Raw genomic sequence first — 16,639 nt, forward strand, 5'->3', positions numbered from 1 at the left:
ACTGGTCCCTTAGCTTATCAGTGAATTTATGCTTCGCATTATCGAATGTATTAAGCTCCCCCATGTCTGGTAAAAGGACTAACAATTGCATCGGTGGCAAGAATGCATCTGTGGAAGGCTATCTCCTAGCCTACATATTATATTTTGAGAGATTTGCAGGCAGTGGTTAACTGTATGTGCCTGGTTAACTACAATGCGGTGCTGCAAACAGATGCCATTCCCTGAGTTTCTGAACTCACCTCACTCCTCTGGGGTACAGGTCGACTTTTGTTGACACAACTCAAAGGCAAAAAGAAAAAGGACATTCGAGAAGGGGAAGGAGAAACCATTATATAGCTAAACGTCTCAAGAAACATTACGTTTACCTTTCTGATGCCGTTACAGTAGTAGATCAATTCATGCATGTCATTAGGCTACACTTAAGTGACAAGACTCCTTTCAAACAGACTCGATCATTTCAATCCCTGAAACATTGATGTTATATGGCTTGTCCTGTTCATTTAGCGTGGTAACTACCACTTAACTACCCAAAAACATACATTTCTTAGTCTGCAACATAGAAATAGAGGACTCAACTTTATATCGGTGCCATTATAGCGTCTGTGATAGCATGGGCAGCGGCCATTGAGGCTACAACCCATAGGAAGTCCCAACCAATTGGCTACTTTAAAAAGGGCAGAAGCATGGTGGAAGCCCTCAATGGCCCTTTGGGCCACTAGAGGCCTCTATCACTCTCTATGGTCTGCACTGCAGAAGTCTCTGCACAAGAGACGTACACATGCACACTTTGGATGTCCCCAATTTCTTGAACGATGCGATGCACAGTTCACAGACCAGAATAATACTACCATAACCATTCCACAAAAACACTCAACTCAAATGCACTGTTGTTATTTGCATCATTTATTCCACACATACAGGTGTCTTGGGAAAAATAAAATAACCTGAGGGACAAACAGTCGCTCAACATGTTTTAAGCCAGTCAAATTAACAGACACAAAGATGAGATGACAAAGTGACCGAACACATTGAGACAAAATGACAGATCAAAAATGAGTCACAAGCGTAAAAATTCAAACAAAGACAAAAGTACAACTCAGGAGAACATATGAGACACTTTATCCAACCTTCTCCCACATGGAATTAGGTGATAGGATTGGACGAGAAGGCAAAAAAGGGATGGAAGACAAATAAAAGAGAAAGGAACAGAGAAAATGCTAAATGTAGCCCACTTGTACAAGTGAAAAGTAACAACAGATGTGTTGGTTCAAGGAAGGTGACATGGGGAAAGATGTCATAAGAGACAAATTAGGCAGTAAGAGACATTCATTAAATAGCGGAACAATCGATACAGATTTTTCAATTCTCCAATGTCTACCCTTTTAAATGAGGTTTCAGTAACACAGAATAGGTCATCATAAAGAGAGAAAACATTGACTAAAGGAAAAGACAGAACATCTTATTTTAGCACACTAACTCTGTTAAAAGTCATACACCCAAGAGCCACAAGTTGTTCAAGATTAATGCTTTAAAAAAAAAAATCACCCTTCAATTAAAAGGAACAGCTTCTTTCTATCAAAGCCTTCCCAGTGTATAACCATTTTCAGAGTTAACTCTGACCTTTTCACACTTTACTAGTGGGTGCCAGTAAGTTGTCAAATGAGTAAATGGTTTTGTTCCGACAGTAAAAATGACCTGTCAGCGTGAGAGCCGAGACTGATTTGTGCTGGACACATGGATGGAATGGAACTTGGCTCACTGGTCAAATGCTAGATGCTGAGAGGGAACAGCTAGGAAGAGCTGCAGTCAAATGAGTCCAGTTGTGTCTACTACACTTTACATCCTGGACTGGTTCCATCTGGTGTGAGACATGACCAATCTAGGTTTAGCTTTCATTTCTAGGATTTTTTAAAGCCCTAAGCCATTTAAGGTGCATGTAATTCAACATTTTAATCTTTGTCAGTCAATACATTTTTATGAAATCCTGCCACTTCATTTTTGTTATCATTCCCATTCATGTCAAACAAAATAAATCATAAAATGTACACTTTATCCACATCCTCAATAGCCCTAAATTGCGGTAAAGAACAGAAGATGGTGGCAAAAGTAATGATCCATAGGTTTCCTTTATTTATTTTAATAATAGTGTCAGATATTTGAATCAGCACAAGTAGGGGCACCCAGGAGTAACAGGGGCATCCCATGGGTAGCTGGGGTGTGACCACAACCCCACCAGTGGCCGTGAACCCGTTGGGAACAGCATGCAGAGCAGCGTGGCACCAGAGTCACTCCAGACGGCACCAGTCACTCCAGACGGCACCAGAGTCACTCCAGACGGCACCAGACCTCGGGGCCTGAGGACCAGAACCACAGGCTGCTGAACCTGAGCCAGGCTCTCTGACACCGGGTGGCATCTAGCAACAGGGACACCTGCACACTAACTGCTTCACTGACTCACTGACACACACAGCATAGGAGGGAAACAGGAGTGGAGGTTGTGAAAGGAGGAGAGAGATTGAGAGAAAGAAAGAGGGGACAATGGCGGGTTGGATAAGAGAGAAAAGAATCCCAGGGGAATGTACTGTGCGAGTGTGTGATTCTCGCTCAAAAATGTAAGACTTGTGGGTGCACTTCAGTGTGTTAACAAATGTGCGTTTATAAATGGTGTGTCCAGTATAATGTGCGTTGGTTGGATTTTTATGAAATGTATTGTGTGTATATGATGATGATATGTGAAAGTAAGTGTTACTGTGTATGTATGGGGAGGGAGGGGGCAGTGCTCATGGCTGTTTCCAGTGGGAGAATGGCAGGTCAGAGGTGAGAAGTCAGTGTTTAAGGGTCACAGTGGGGTTGAGGTGAGGTCAGATTCGGGGCAACTGCTTCTCAATGAATTCCTTCACTGCTGCCATCTCCTGCAAAATCAAAATAAAGAGGCTTATAAGAAACCGAACACCATGAATACTTCCACACCGATACTCATAGAAAAATATTAACACATATAGAACATTGATACTCATGCATGTTACAACCAAAATCCCCTTTTACCTGAGGACAGGAGCTGTGCATGAGTCCCGGGTAGGTCCGGAAGGTGATTTTCTGAGGGTTGACGATGACCTTGAGCTTCTCGGCCGTCATGGCCCCAAACTGCACTGGGATCATGGGGTCCATCTCCCCATGACACTGCAGTATGGGCATGTCTCTGTTCCCACTGGCGCTCGCCGCCTAATGGGAACAACAGACCATTACATCCAAATAATACAAGCAAAAAGTGAAGACCAAGAACAGGTTCTAACACCAAATCTCATATTCAGTTCATTCATACCTACACAGCAAAATCATCAAGACAAACGGAGAGTACATTTTCCAGTTTGGAATCCAGCCCAGTAATAAAAGAAACAGCTCTGCGGAATGTTCAGGGGCCCCGAGAGTACCGTACAAACAAGTAAGCTGTGTAGCTGTACCTGTGGGAAACTCTTGTGAAGCGGTAACCAGCAACTGAGAGCGACCACGCCCGCCAATTGCTGCTGACAGGTGAGAGCGGTGTACAAGGACAGAGCCCCACCCTGGGAGAAATGGAACAATAGAGGGAAAGAGAGGTAGAATGGGTTGAGCGCTATAGAGATGTTCACATGGTTTACACAGTTTAAACAGCAATGTTGCCAAAAATAAATCACAGAGAATCAGGAACTCGAAAAAGAGGACTTCATTTGCACAACACCTCCATAGCGATTCACATTGACGCTTACCTGAGAGAACCCTCCAAGCAGCACACGATTGGCGGGTATCCCATTCTTTGCCTCATGGTCGATTATGGCCTTGACTGTGGAATAGAGTGAAAAACAGAAATTGAACATCTACAGTACATAGTGGGGCTGATAATGTCTAATAATGATGCATATTGTGCTTTAGCTAACATGGTTATGTGAATAGGGCTTGGTATGATACCTATATGCATCTACAATGCTATTTTATATATATATATATATGATGTATAGTACTGGTGTCACACTGAATGACTTACTGTTCTCCGCTGCCCTCTTGATGCCAGCCTCGTCCTCTGGAGAATCTGGGCTGAGACCCATCAGGTCAAACCTACAGATCCACGGTCAGTCGATTTAATACGCATCTCATACAGTGACCTCCAAAAGTATTGGCACAGTGAAATGTTTTGTTGTTTTGGCTCTGTACTCAAGCACTTTGGATTTGAAATGATTCAATGTCGATGAGGTGAAAGTGCAGACTGTCAGCTTTAAATGTGTTTTTTTTTTCATCCATATCGGATGAACCACTTAGAAATTACAGCACTTTTTGTATATTTTAGGGGACCAAAAGCTCAAATTCCCTGAGATTAAAGCTGACAGTCTGCACTTTAACCTCAATCATTGTATTATTTCAAATCCAAAATGCTGGAGTACAGAGCCAAAACAACAAAAAATATGTCACTGTCCCAATACTTTTGGAGCTCACTGTATATGTTATGTGCCCCTGGTATCCTGGTAGTGTGTGTGTGTGAATCCGTCTTTGAAGGAAATCCTTGTTCAACAAATCTCTTACCAAAAGGAAATATTTTCCCACTGAAGTGTAGGTTAGAGTCAAGCCATTGGCCAATGACATATTTTTCAGATCAGGGCAAACATATGACTCACCATGAGGGCATGGTCATCTTCATATTGAGAGTGACGGGGATTCTGGGCCTGCGGACAAACAAGTGAGTCAATTTAAGTACACATGGGTGGAGGAATACAAAGTGGTTGTATGGAAAGATCAGAGATGAGACACTACCAAATATAAGACTCAACTCTCTTATTACATCCTACTCTGGAAATTGAGACAGAGGCATTAAGCAGAGAAATAAACTTGTCAGAAAATGACAGATAATCATACAGACTTACGCGTGGGGGCAGATATACTTTACATGTGGCAGTTGGATAGCCGTCATGGCATCTGCCCAGCCATGCCTGACAACAGGAAGAAAAAGAGCAAATCAGAAAGAGAACATTGTACTCTTTACAGATTAGGCTATAAGACAAAACGATTTATACAGAGTATAAAGGCGCCCGCATACTAGGTTCGGTTTCCTCATAGCAGAACTTGGCTAGGCAAAGTGAATGTCTGTGCCTCTCATACTCCCTTAAATGACTACCGCTTTTTTTTTTTTTTTAAATAAGATATTTTTACCATTTGTCCCTCTTGAGACGCCGTAGCAACAACATAGTCAGTATACACCATGACCGTATATATGAAGGTGCACACTTGCTCAAAATAGTCTGAATTAATCTAACTGTAAAAATTATCTTGATTTTCACGTTTTTGCAGGCTACCGAACTTCGACTTGCCTGCCGAACACCAAAACGTCTCAAAATGTTGTTATAATATATGCAAAATGTTGACTGGGAAGCATGCAACAGGCTTCAGACAGAAAACTCACCCCGAGTCACCCAAACCATGAAGGAAGATCACCTGTGGTAGATTTGGGGAGATTGTAAAATGGTCAATGGTGCATTACGAACCACAAAGAACACCAATGGCTACTGCACTGTATTGCATATGAACACCATGTACAAGTGAATCAGGCCCAACAACAACAAAGGGCAAATTCCTACTCAGTTGATATTACTGCTTGCCAACGCTAAATAATATTATTTAATCAGAGGCAGCATAAGAGAAAGAAAATGAATTTGGCGAGCCAGATAGAACGTTAAAAAAAAACATTTTAAAAAATTAAAATGAATTTTAATTCTGTAAAAATCAAATATGAGCATTCACAAGTGAATTCAATAGAGTTAGTTTTGACCTTACAAGTGCTTACAGACCCAAATAACTGGTGTAATCAGTTTGTTATGCCTTCAAGCTGCAATATTTTAACATAGCACAGTTCTGATAGGGCTGGCAACCATACCAAATCATTTCCCACAGGGCACAGACGGCAGTTCAACGTTTTTATGTTATTTACATTTGGTTGAATTGGTAACGAACGTCAAATCAAATTTGATTTGTCACATACACATGGTTAGCAGATGTTAATGCGAGTGTAGCGAAATGCTTGTGCTTCTAGTTCCGACCATGCAGTATTATCGAACAAGTAATCTAACCTAACAATTTCACAACAACTACCTTATACACACACACAAGTGTAAAGGAATGAATAAGAATATGTACATAAAAATATATGAATGAGCGAAGGCCGAACGGCATAGGCAAGATGCAGTAGATGGTATAGAGTACAGTAAATACATATGAGATGAGTAGTGTATGTAAACATTATATAAAGTGGCATTGTTTAAAGTGGCTAGTGATAAATTTATGTAATAAATGTTTCATTATTAAAGTGGCTAGAGATTTGAGTCAGTATGTTGGCAGCAGGCACTTAATGTTAGTGATGGCTGTTTAACAGTCTGATGGCTTTGAGATAGAAGCTGTTTTGCAGTCTCTCGGTCCCCGTTTTGATGCATCTGTACTAGAAGTCGACCGATTAATCGGAATGGCCGAATAATTAGGGACGATTTCAAGTTTTCATAACAATCGGAAATCAGTATTTTTGGTAGCCTATTTGCCGATTTTTTAAATATACCTTTATTTAACTAGGCAAGTCAGTTATTAAGAATACATTCTTATTTTCAATGACGGCCTAGGAACGCTGGGTTAACTGCCTCGTTCAGGGGCAGAACGACACATTTTCACCTTGTCAGCTCGGGGGATCCAATCTGGCAACCTTACAGTTAACTAGTCCAACGCAATAACGACCTGCCTCGCTCTCGTTGCACTCCACAAGGAGACTGCCTGTTACGCGAATGCAGTAAGCCAAGGTAAGTTGCTAGCTAGCATTAAACTTATCTTATAAAAAACAATCATAATCACTAATTAACTACACATGGTTGATGATATTACTAGATATTATCTAGCGTGTCCTGCGTTGCATATAATCTGACTGAGCATACAAGCATACAAGTATCTGACTGAGCGGTGGTAGGCAGAAGCAGGCGCGTAAACATTCATTCAAACAGCACTTTCGTGCGTTTTGCCAGAAGCTCTTCATTGTGCGTCAAGCATTGCGCTGTTTATGACTTCAAGCCTATCAACTCCCGAGGTGAGGCTGGTGTAACCGAAGTGAAATGGCTAGCTAGTTAGCGCACGCTAATAGCGTTTCAAACATCACTCGCTCTGAGCCTTCTAGTTGCTCTGCATGGGTAACACTGCTTCGATGGAGGCTGTTGTCGTGTTGCTGGTTCGAGCCCAGGGAGGAGCGAGGAGAGGGACGGAAGCTATACTGTTACACTGGCAATTACTAAAGTGCCTATAAGAACATCTAATAGTCAAAGGTTAATGAAATACAAAATGGTATAGAGGGAAATAGTCCTATAATAACTACAACCTAAAACTTCTTACCTGGGAATATTGAAGACTCATGTTAAAAAGGACCACGAGCTTTCATATGTTCTCATGTCAACATTAGCTTTCTTACATAGCACATATTGCACTTTTACTTTCTTCGCCAAAACTTTGTTTTTGCATTATTTAAACCAAATTGAACCGGTTTCATTATTTATTGGAGACTAAATTGATTTTATTTATGTATTATATTAAGTTAAAATAAGTGTTCATTAATTATTGTTGTAATTGTCATTATTACAAATAAAAAATTAAATATACATTTTTTTTTTTATAAAAATGAAAAAAAAAAAAAAAAAAAAAAAATGTAAAAATAATAAAAAATCATTAAAAAAATGTAAAAAAAAAATGTTTAAACCGATTAATCGGAATCGGCTTTTTTTGGTCCTCCAATAAATCGGTATCGGCGTTGAAAAATCATAATCGGTCGACCTCTAATCTGCATTGACCTCGCCTTCTGGATGATAGCGAGGTCCTTGATGATCTTTTTGGCCTTCCTGTGACATCGGATGGTGTAGGTGTCCTGGAGGGTAGGTAGGTGATGCGTTGTGCAACCTTCACTACCCTCTGGAGAGCCTTACTGTTGTGGGTGGAGCAGTTGCCGTACAAGGTGGTGATACAGCCTGACAGGATGCTCTCGATTGTGCATCTGTAGAAGTTTGTGAGTGCTTTTGGTGACAAGCCGAATTTCTTCAGCCTCCTGAGATTGAAGAGGTGTTGTCTGCAAACTTGATGATTGAGTTGGAGGCGTGCATGGCCACACAGTCATATGGGTGAACAGGGAGTACAGGAGAGGGCTGAGAACGCACCCTTGTGGGGCCCCAGTGTTGAGGATCAGCGGGGTGGAGATGTTACCTACCCTCACCACCTGGGGGCGGCCCGTCAGGAAGTCCAGGACCCAGTTGCACAGGACAGTGTCAAGACCTAGGGTCTCGAGCTTAATGACGAGTTTGGAGGGTACTATGGTGTTAAATGCTGAGCTGTAGTCGATGAACAGCATTCTTACATAGGTATTCCTCTTGTCCAGATAGGTTAGGGCAGTGTGATTGCGTCATCTGTGGACCTATTGGGGCGGTAAGCAATTTGGAGTGGGTCTAGGGTGTCAGGTAGGGTGGAGGTGATATGGTCCTTGACTAGTCTCTCAAAACACTTCATGATGACGGAAGTGAGTGCTACGGGGCGATTGTCATTTAGCTCACTTACCTTCGCTTTCTTGGGAACAGGCCCTCTTGAAGCATGTGGGAACAGCAGACTGGGATAAGGATTGATTGAATATGTCTGTAAACACACCAGCCAGCTGGTCTGCGCATGCTCTGTGGATGCGGCTAGGGATGCTGTCTGGGCCAGCAGCCTTGCGAGGGTTAACACGTTTAAATGTTTTACTCACGTTGGCTGCAGTGAAGGAGAGCCCGCAGGTTTTGGGCCGTGTCAGTGGCACTGTGTTGTCCTCAAAGCGAGCAAAGAAGTTTAGTTTGTCTGGGAGCAACACATCGTGGTCCGCAACAGGGCTGGTTTTCCTTTTGTAGTCCGTGATTGACTGTAGACCCTGCCACATACCTCTCGTGTCTGAGGCGTTGAATTGCGACTCTACTTTGTCTCTGTACTGACGCTTAGCTTGTTTGATTGCCTTGCGGAGGAAATAGCTACACTGTTTGTATTCGGTCACCTTGCCCTGATTAAAAGCAGTGGTTGACGCTTTCAGTTTTGCGCGAATGCTGCCATCAATCCACGGTTTCTGGTTGGGGAATGTTTTAATAGATGCTGTGGGTACAACATCACTGATGCACTTGCTAATAAACTCGCTCACCGAATCAGCGTATTCATCAATGTTATTGTCCGACGCTATACGGAACATATCCCAGTGCACGTGATCGAAGCAATCTTGAAGCGTGGAATCCGATTGGTTGGACCAGCGTTGAACAGACCTGAGCACGGACGCTTCCTGTTTTAGTTTCGGTCTATAAGCTGGGAGCAACAAAATGGAGTTGTGGTCAGATATTCCGAAACGAGGGCGGAAGAGGGCTTAGAATAACAATGATCCAGGGTTTTGCCAGCCTGGGTCGCGCATTCGATATTATTTTCCAATTCAAAGAACCCAATATTTTACCTACAGCAGGTTTTTAAAGAACTAAAGACTTGTATAAAATTTTTGCCATGGAAAAAAAATACTGCAATACTAGTATCGTCCCAACCCTAGTTTACAGTGCCTCTGAAACTACAAATTAGGTTTAGCAAGGCAACTCTTCCACTTCCTTTGATACTTTGCAACAAGTGGGCAAATTTGCTGATGGATGCCATAAGTTACAGTATGGTGTTGGTGTGGTCTCTCACCGCAGCGGTCTCCTTCTCTGTCCCAGACACCGTCACAGCCTCGGCAAGCAGCGGCAGAGACATGTTGTTGCCACACATACACTGTAAGGGGTGCTAGAGAGAGGACAGGGGGGGAAAGGGCATATCAGTGACGTTGGCTGGTTAGCAACGCAGCTATTCAGCATAGGGACAGACATGATGACAAAAGAACTGAACATCCCACAGATTATGGCTGCTTTGAACCAAAGAGACAGGCTGAATACTGAGAAGAATCTCTTCAGTCAGCAAGTTTTGAAACTCAACTAAATGTACTCCTCCTAACTGTATTTATGTAATTAACCAAGATGCCAATAGGCTAGGACTGATGCCACTGCCTATCCACTGATAAGGGATATCGGCTAGCTAGAGCATATTGTTTTCAAAGTCAACTTTTAATACCCTCAAAGTCAGGTTGAGTGACATATGACAACAAAAAGATGAGGTGAGCAAGAGAGAAAGAAACAATGGGAGGAGAAAATAAACGGAAAAGTAAGGAGGTTTAATCTTCAGGGAGATCATACACAGAGTTAGTTACAATTCCACCCACCTAATGACCGGCAGTTAGTGAAAGCAAAGGGAGAGACAGAAAAGAGCCAAATCAGGGGAATGATAATGACAGGCTCAATAGGGAGAAAGAACAGGGCCGTGCATCACACATCACAATAACTTTCTAAACTGCAGTGACACGCATGCTCATTGTGCCTTTGCCTCATTTCCTTGCGACCGTGTCAGCTATTGCACGCTTTAATAGACCAAACTATACGATTCCCCCAGGCAGGTAGGCCTACAGCACTTGGTCCATTGCTATCCAGGATCCTCGGGACATCCATACCAAATTGAAGTTGACATTTAAAATGGTTAAGGTTAGGTATAAGTTATGGTTACGGTAGGGACGTACCAAGGACCCCAGATTGCATTAACCAGAGATGTGCTCTCTGATAGGCCTGTTCTGAAGCAATTGGATAGTAGCATCTAGCATCAATGACACAGAGGAGGCTTTGTTCCAGCATGCCAATGTAGTCTTTGACTTTATACCACCACTTAATGTTAGGCAGACTATAATTGTGTTTGCAAGTCAAACATTCCCAGTCCCTTCAGAGATAACAGAAAGACCACAAATAGCTAATCGGGTGGAAATACACTGATTTCAGTCACTCCTCTCTCTCCCTCTGCGCAAGGCTTCTGCTTGTGATACAAACAATGCCGTCCATGCACGGCTACAACATCACGAGTTCCCATCTGACTTGCATTAAACTGTCTAGGACAAACTAAACGTTGACTGGTTCAGTGGTTGGCGTAAGAAAATGTCCCGCCTTGGCTCTTTATTCACTTGCATTTACAGCAGCTAATGGCTCGATTTCCTCAGTAGTCAAGAGCAATAATTACTGGGATAAAGGCCCTGTAAGGTAAACCCGGTGCATAAATTCTATCCACCTGGCAAGCATCAAGTCATATGCGGCAGTCAGTATAGCAGTCCTTCACCAGCAACACCTGGGTGTATTCATTCCGACGATTATGTTGCAAAACGGTTCTTAAACGGAACAGGGAGGGACCTACCTGAATTGTTCCAATAGAAAATCTAGCTGTAGTTGCAAAACGGAACTGTTTGGACTAATGATTTACACCCCCTAATTTTAAAAGCCAGCTTGGTTATGCAGGCTAACTAGTTGGTGTGGCTACTTGCAACATAAGTCAGTTATCTTTTTACATGACTTTATTTCGATAATTTGAAGTAGACATGTGTGGCTGGCTATACATAGACAACCTGCGATTCAGGTTACGGATATTTTGTTCATTCGCTAGCTAAAGGAAAGGAAGGGGTGGGGATGAAGAAACAATGGGGCTGAGAAGCAGCTTAGCTCACTAACCCAGTCGTTGAGCGACCCGGTGGGAGAATTCGGGAGAGGATTAGTGCAAAGCCACTAGCTAGATTGTTTCAAACACGGAAAAGCTAGTTAGTTACAGTCCGTTTAGCGGGCTATAAATCCTCACAATGCCTAGTTTAGAAAGCTAACCACACAGCAGCAATCTGTAACGTCTCAGTACACTGCCTTCCGCTGCCATTCGAGCTTGGTTCGAATGACATGTGGCCTAAATTCGACCAGGTATTTGAATACATCGTTTTCCCATGCCCTTGAACCCCAGTGGTAACCGAAGGCCCATGTGGGTTCGGTACGGACGGGGTAAATGATTATTGTAAAACCGCGGCCCGCTAATATAAATTCATACACTCACCAATTGCTGTCCAAGAATATCAACAGAACTTCCGCTACTGGTGTCGAGGGGCGGGGATTCTTCGACGTGACGTCATGATGACGTACAAACCCTTTCTCGAGTTCGCGCTTACCGTACACCCCTCCAATTGATAGGCAATATATTCTAGTCCAATTTACACTAAACAAATAAATTATACCAAATGCAAAGAGCATATTTTTACACAAATAACAATACTGCCTTTTATTAATCCAAAATCAACATTTCAAATAAATTCTATACAAATTAAAAAATATATTATGTAACGCATCTTTATTGTTCAAATAATTACATTACACACAACAGCCGAGGACATTTTCTATTTCTCAGCCTACGCATATAGCAAATTCCCAACTCCAATATGTCGCACCAAGCCATCACATTCAGCCACTGGCGGTCATAGACCGCAATGTGACACCACATTAATAATGCAATGAAATCATGAGTTAAATAGCTTTTGTGTTTGGTGGGTGTCAAAGAAAGCTGTGTGGTATAGTAAGCAACTCACCCCTAAAGTAAGTGTGTGTATATGAGTCTAATCAAATGAAAACCTTATGCTGATCTACTTTGGTTGTGTCAAAATGTCTACATAGTCACATTATTACCATGCCATTCAGAGCTTGGCTGAAATAATGTGAGTGAGCTCCCACTGCAGGGGATTTGAGTCATACCAATTTTGCTGAGACAAGTTGTCATATTACAACAAACCACTAGGTGGCAGACAGCGACCAGATATAGTTTTAGATAAAAGCACCGTGATGCTTTATCACAGGGTTACCAGCAACTGACATTAAATGTATTAATTTACCAAACGAAAACGTACTTCTTTCAGGCTCCACTCGGTGGTACAATAAGTGTAACTGAGAAAATCCAGATTAGACACTTATGTTTAGTATTAGGCATACCTGACCTCCAATGAGAAAGTTCACCCACCAGGCCTAAGTACACACTTCCTTTTGACCCATCTCTGTCAATGCAACTATCCCGCCCCTCCTTTCTCTCAGGAGATGACATTTGTTTGTGGGATGATGCTGTCGACTTTATGGTCTGCGGGGTTAGCCGACACGTCGTAGTTGCAGATGGTCAGTTCATGCCTATGAGCCTGGGAGGAAGAAAACAGATGAGACAAAGGTGAGGTGTGTTGCCATTTTAAAAAAAATGGACAACATATAAGTCAGAGTAAAGCCTGATACATAAGTGAAACAATTCTGGAAATCCTTAGAGCAATAAGAAAAATAAACTCAGCCGAGGCATACACTGTCTGAGCTGTATAAGATCATTTACTGAACGTTGGTCTCATGTTTGTTCTCACCTGGGAGTACTCCCCTCTCAGCCCAATGTAGTAGACCCGTGTGGACTCTGTCCCAAAGTTACGTGATATGTGAACTGACAAGTGATTAACGTTGGAAAAAACGGGCAATTCTGGAAAGAATGTCAATTTAGGATAGATTCGTTTGGTGTGTTTTAGGTTTGGTGGGTACTTAGGCATAATGGTTTTGTTATTTTGTCTCCGAAATAGTCTATGGGTGAGCAATGACCATAAACCCCATGGTTTTCTTGGAAAACAATAATACTTTAAGTGTGTTTGCGCACCTCTGTTGCTCTTACTTAGTTAGGTATTCCAGCTGAGCCAGTGGATCTCTATTGAGACGGAAGACTTACTCAGGTTCTCTGCATGTGTCAAAGGACATGTGGGGTATGTTCTTGTATCTACAGGGACAATGCAACAACAACACACAGTTATCAAAACCACACACGCTGACAATAAATCAAATGCAGTTCCATGCCGATGTAGCAGAAGCGATCTAATTTGTCCCTAGCCGTCTTGATCTCACGGTGTGACGAATGAGTCAAATGTCACTCACGGAGCAATAAGCTAACTACAATACTTGCTCTTTCAGTTTGCACAGCGGTCTCAGAGCTGGGGGTGTATTCACTATGAACCAAACGAAAGCAAACAGAAGCAAACATAATTAAACGGGGAGGGACCTACCGGAATATGTCCAATAGAAACTTGTTGTAAAACATTTCCCGTTGTAACCCCTTTTGCACAAATTAATACACACCTGTTGACTTGTTGTGAGTAATAAACCATCAAATCTCAAAGAGTTGATACATGCTACACTGGCTCAAGGTGAAACAGTACTCACTCACAGTCTCATTTCAGCAGGATGCGATTCACCGGCGATGACGATCCCTTTCAGCTTGACCCTTCCGGTGAACCTGAGAAAAATATGATTTGTGAAAGATAACGCATAAACATAATATGATGAAACAAGTTTAAAGTTAAAATGACAGAATAAGAAAGGGTGAAAAAGGGGTTGAAGGGGGGTTCTTACGGGATGTTGAACAGGAGCTCTTCATCAGCATCACTCTCAACAAACTGCCGAAGATAGAGACCGTTTCAAGATAATTCATTCAAGATAATTTCAACTGCTCTTAAATGCAATTAAAACTAAATGCATGCTATTCAACCAATCATTGCCCGCACCTGCCCGCCCATCCAGCATCACTACTCTGGACGGCTCTGACTTAGAATACATGGATAACTACAAATACCTAGTCTGGCTAGACTGTAAACTCTCCTTCCAGACTCACATTAAGCATCTTCAATCAAAAATGAAATCTAGAATCAGCTTCCTATTTTGCAACAAAGCTTCCTTCACTCATGCTGCCAAACATACCCTCGTAAAACTGACCATCCTACCGATCCTTGACTTCGGCGATGTCATCTATAAAATAGCCTCCAACACTCTACTCAGCAAACTGGATGTAGTCTATCACAGTGCCATCCGTTTTGTCACCAAAGCCCCATATACTACCCACCACTGCGACCTGTACGCTCTCGTTGGCTGGCCCTCGCTTCATACTCGTCGCCAAACCCACTGGCTACAGGTTATCTACAAGTCTCTGCTAGGTAAAGCCCCGCCCTATCTCAGCTCGCTGGTCACCATAGCAGCACCCACCCGTAGCACGCGCTACAGCAGGAATATCTCACTGGTCACCCCCAAAGCCAATTCCTCCTTTGGTCGCCTTTCCTTCAACTTCTCTGCTGCCACTGACTGGAACGAACTGCAAAAATCACTAAAGCTGGAGATTCCCATCTCCCTCACTAGCTTTAAGAACCAGCTGTCAGAGCAGCTCACAGATCACTGCACCTGTTCATAGCCCATCTGTATACAGCCCATCTATCTACATCATTCCCATACTGTATTTATTTATTTTGCTCCTTTTGCCCCACAGTATCTCTACTTGCACATCCATCTTTTGCACATCTACCATTGCAGTGTTTAATTGCCATATTGTAATTACTTCACCACCATGGCCTATTTATTGCCTTAATTAACTCCCTTATTTGCACTCACTGTATATAGGCTTTTTTTCCTACTGTATTATTGACTGTATGTTTTGTTCATTCCATGTGTAACTCTGTGTTGTTGTCATATGTGTCGAACTGCTATGCTTTATCTTGGCCAGGTCGCAGTTGCAAATGAGAACTTGTTCTCAACTAGCTTACCTGGTTAAATAAAGGTGAAATAATAAATAAATAAAAAATAAGTAATTCATTAGTATCACATAACAGTTATGATAAAGTTAACCAACAGTGAGTGAGTGACCCTTCATCACATTAGAAAGGTTATAAGAAATTGGCCTTCAATGGAAGAAGAGGACATTTGACTTCATCAATGGAAGAGGTCCAGATCAGCTTTAAGGAAAGGCTCATTGACACTAAAACATTGCACCACCTGTGTACATATTTCGTTCAGTGTACAAAATGAGTTCATTTTTTCAATATTTGATTTAACGCAGAGCCACGTAATTTTAGTGGGGGATTCATTGATTCTACACCAAAATGGTTCATTTAAGATGTACTTACTATACGTTCAATGAGTCGATAACATTACCTTCTCCCTGTCTGTCCGTTGATCCCATGGTTTAAGTACGAGTTTCCCATCGCCTTCTCTTGCTTCGTTGAGGCACTGCAGTTTCTCGATGTCAATGCGCCGATAAAGTGCATACTCCAGGCCCCGTTCCGCTGGCTCGTGCTCGTCTTCACAGCAGCCGTGACCAGACATCGCGGGTACTAACTATATGTAAACCCTAGCTAGTGATGATACCGGCTGTCTAACTAGCTAAGTTATTGGTTTCAGACTGACTTGACTGGTTTCACTTTTCCACAACATTCAGTAGAGGAAACATTTTAAAATAACACTTACGTTAATAGCCAATCAAGATGGACGTACAGACGCACAACGCCAAAGTGCTCTCTGATTGACCTGGCCAACACCAATGAACAAGCACAAGGTTTCAATAGATTTTTGACCAATAAGTTATAAATCATTTATATATACAGTAGAAATACTAATTGATTGGGGACGCCGTGTTGAAGCCACTGTGCCTCCATTTTGGCACTACCCCAACATTGTAAAACATAGTTTGGAAGCTATTGAAATGCATTTATTGATGTCAATCTTACATTCCTTTTTGCGAGGTTTATTCTATTAGACACCTTAATGCAGGGGTTTCAAACTCATTCCATGGAGGGCCAAGTGTATGCTGGTTTTCGTTATTTCCCGTCAGTTTGTCGAATTAAGACCTAGACAACCAGGTGAGGAGAGTTCCTACTCCCCTCAATCAAGTACAAGGA

At 42.2% G+C, this 16,639-nt stretch overlaps 2 protein-coding genes across 6 annotated transcripts; both read right to left on the reverse strand.

Moving 5' to 3' along the window:
* Window positions 1-882: 882 nt before the first annotated feature.
* LOC115131680 (acyl-protein thioesterase 2-like) lies at window positions 883-12,074 on the reverse strand. Of its 2 annotated transcripts, none has more exons than XM_029663588.2 (10): window positions 11,974-12,074; window positions 9,721-9,813; window positions 5,429-5,460; window positions 4,893-4,958; window positions 4,647-4,694; window positions 4,022-4,092; window positions 3,747-3,820; window positions 3,462-3,563; window positions 3,046-3,222; window positions 883-2,912 (listed from the first exon to the last, which is right to left on the reverse strand). In XM_029663588.2, exons 2-10 carry the CDS (start codon window positions 9,796-9,798, stop codon window positions 2,862-2,864), a joined length of 699 nt encoding a protein of 232 aa, XP_029519448.1. In that variant the 5' UTR covers window positions 9,799-9,813; window positions 11,974-12,074; the 3' UTR covers window positions 883-2,861. The 2 variants fall into 2 exon arrangements, with proteins under 2 accessions (XP_029519448.1, XP_029519449.1); XM_029663589.2 differs by lacking the exon at window positions 11,974-12,074 and adding an exon at window positions 11,173-11,196.
* A 173-nt stretch (window positions 12,075-12,247) lies between these two features.
* On the reverse strand, window positions 12,248-16,178 carry LOC115132754 (PITH domain-containing protein 1-like). Of its 4 annotated transcripts, none has more exons than XR_003864110.2 (5): window positions 15,897-16,178; window positions 14,331-14,374; window positions 14,146-14,214; window positions 13,600-13,701; window positions 12,248-13,093 (listed from the first exon to the last, which is right to left on the reverse strand). XR_003864110.2 is itself a non-coding variant. In XM_029665491.2 (5 exons), exons 1-5 carry the CDS (start codon window positions 16,065-16,067, stop codon window positions 13,075-13,077), a joined length of 351 nt encoding a protein of 116 aa, XP_029521351.1. In that variant the 5' UTR covers window positions 16,068-16,178; the 3' UTR covers window positions 12,248-13,074. The 4 variants fall into 4 exon arrangements, 2 of the variants coding, with proteins under 2 accessions (XP_029521351.1, XP_064876581.1); XR_003864111.2 differs by having other exon boundaries at window positions 14,142-14,214; XM_029665491.2 differs by having other exon boundaries at window positions 13,654-13,701.
* Between the last annotated feature and the right edge of the window lie 461 nt (window positions 16,179-16,639).

The sequence above is a fragment of the Oncorhynchus nerka genome, linkage group LG7 (assembly GCF_034236695.1).
Source record: "Oncorhynchus nerka isolate Pitt River linkage group LG7, Oner_Uvic_2.0, whole genome shotgun sequence".
Taxonomy (NCBI): Eukaryota; Metazoa; Chordata; class Actinopteri; order Salmoniformes; family Salmonidae; genus Oncorhynchus; species Oncorhynchus nerka.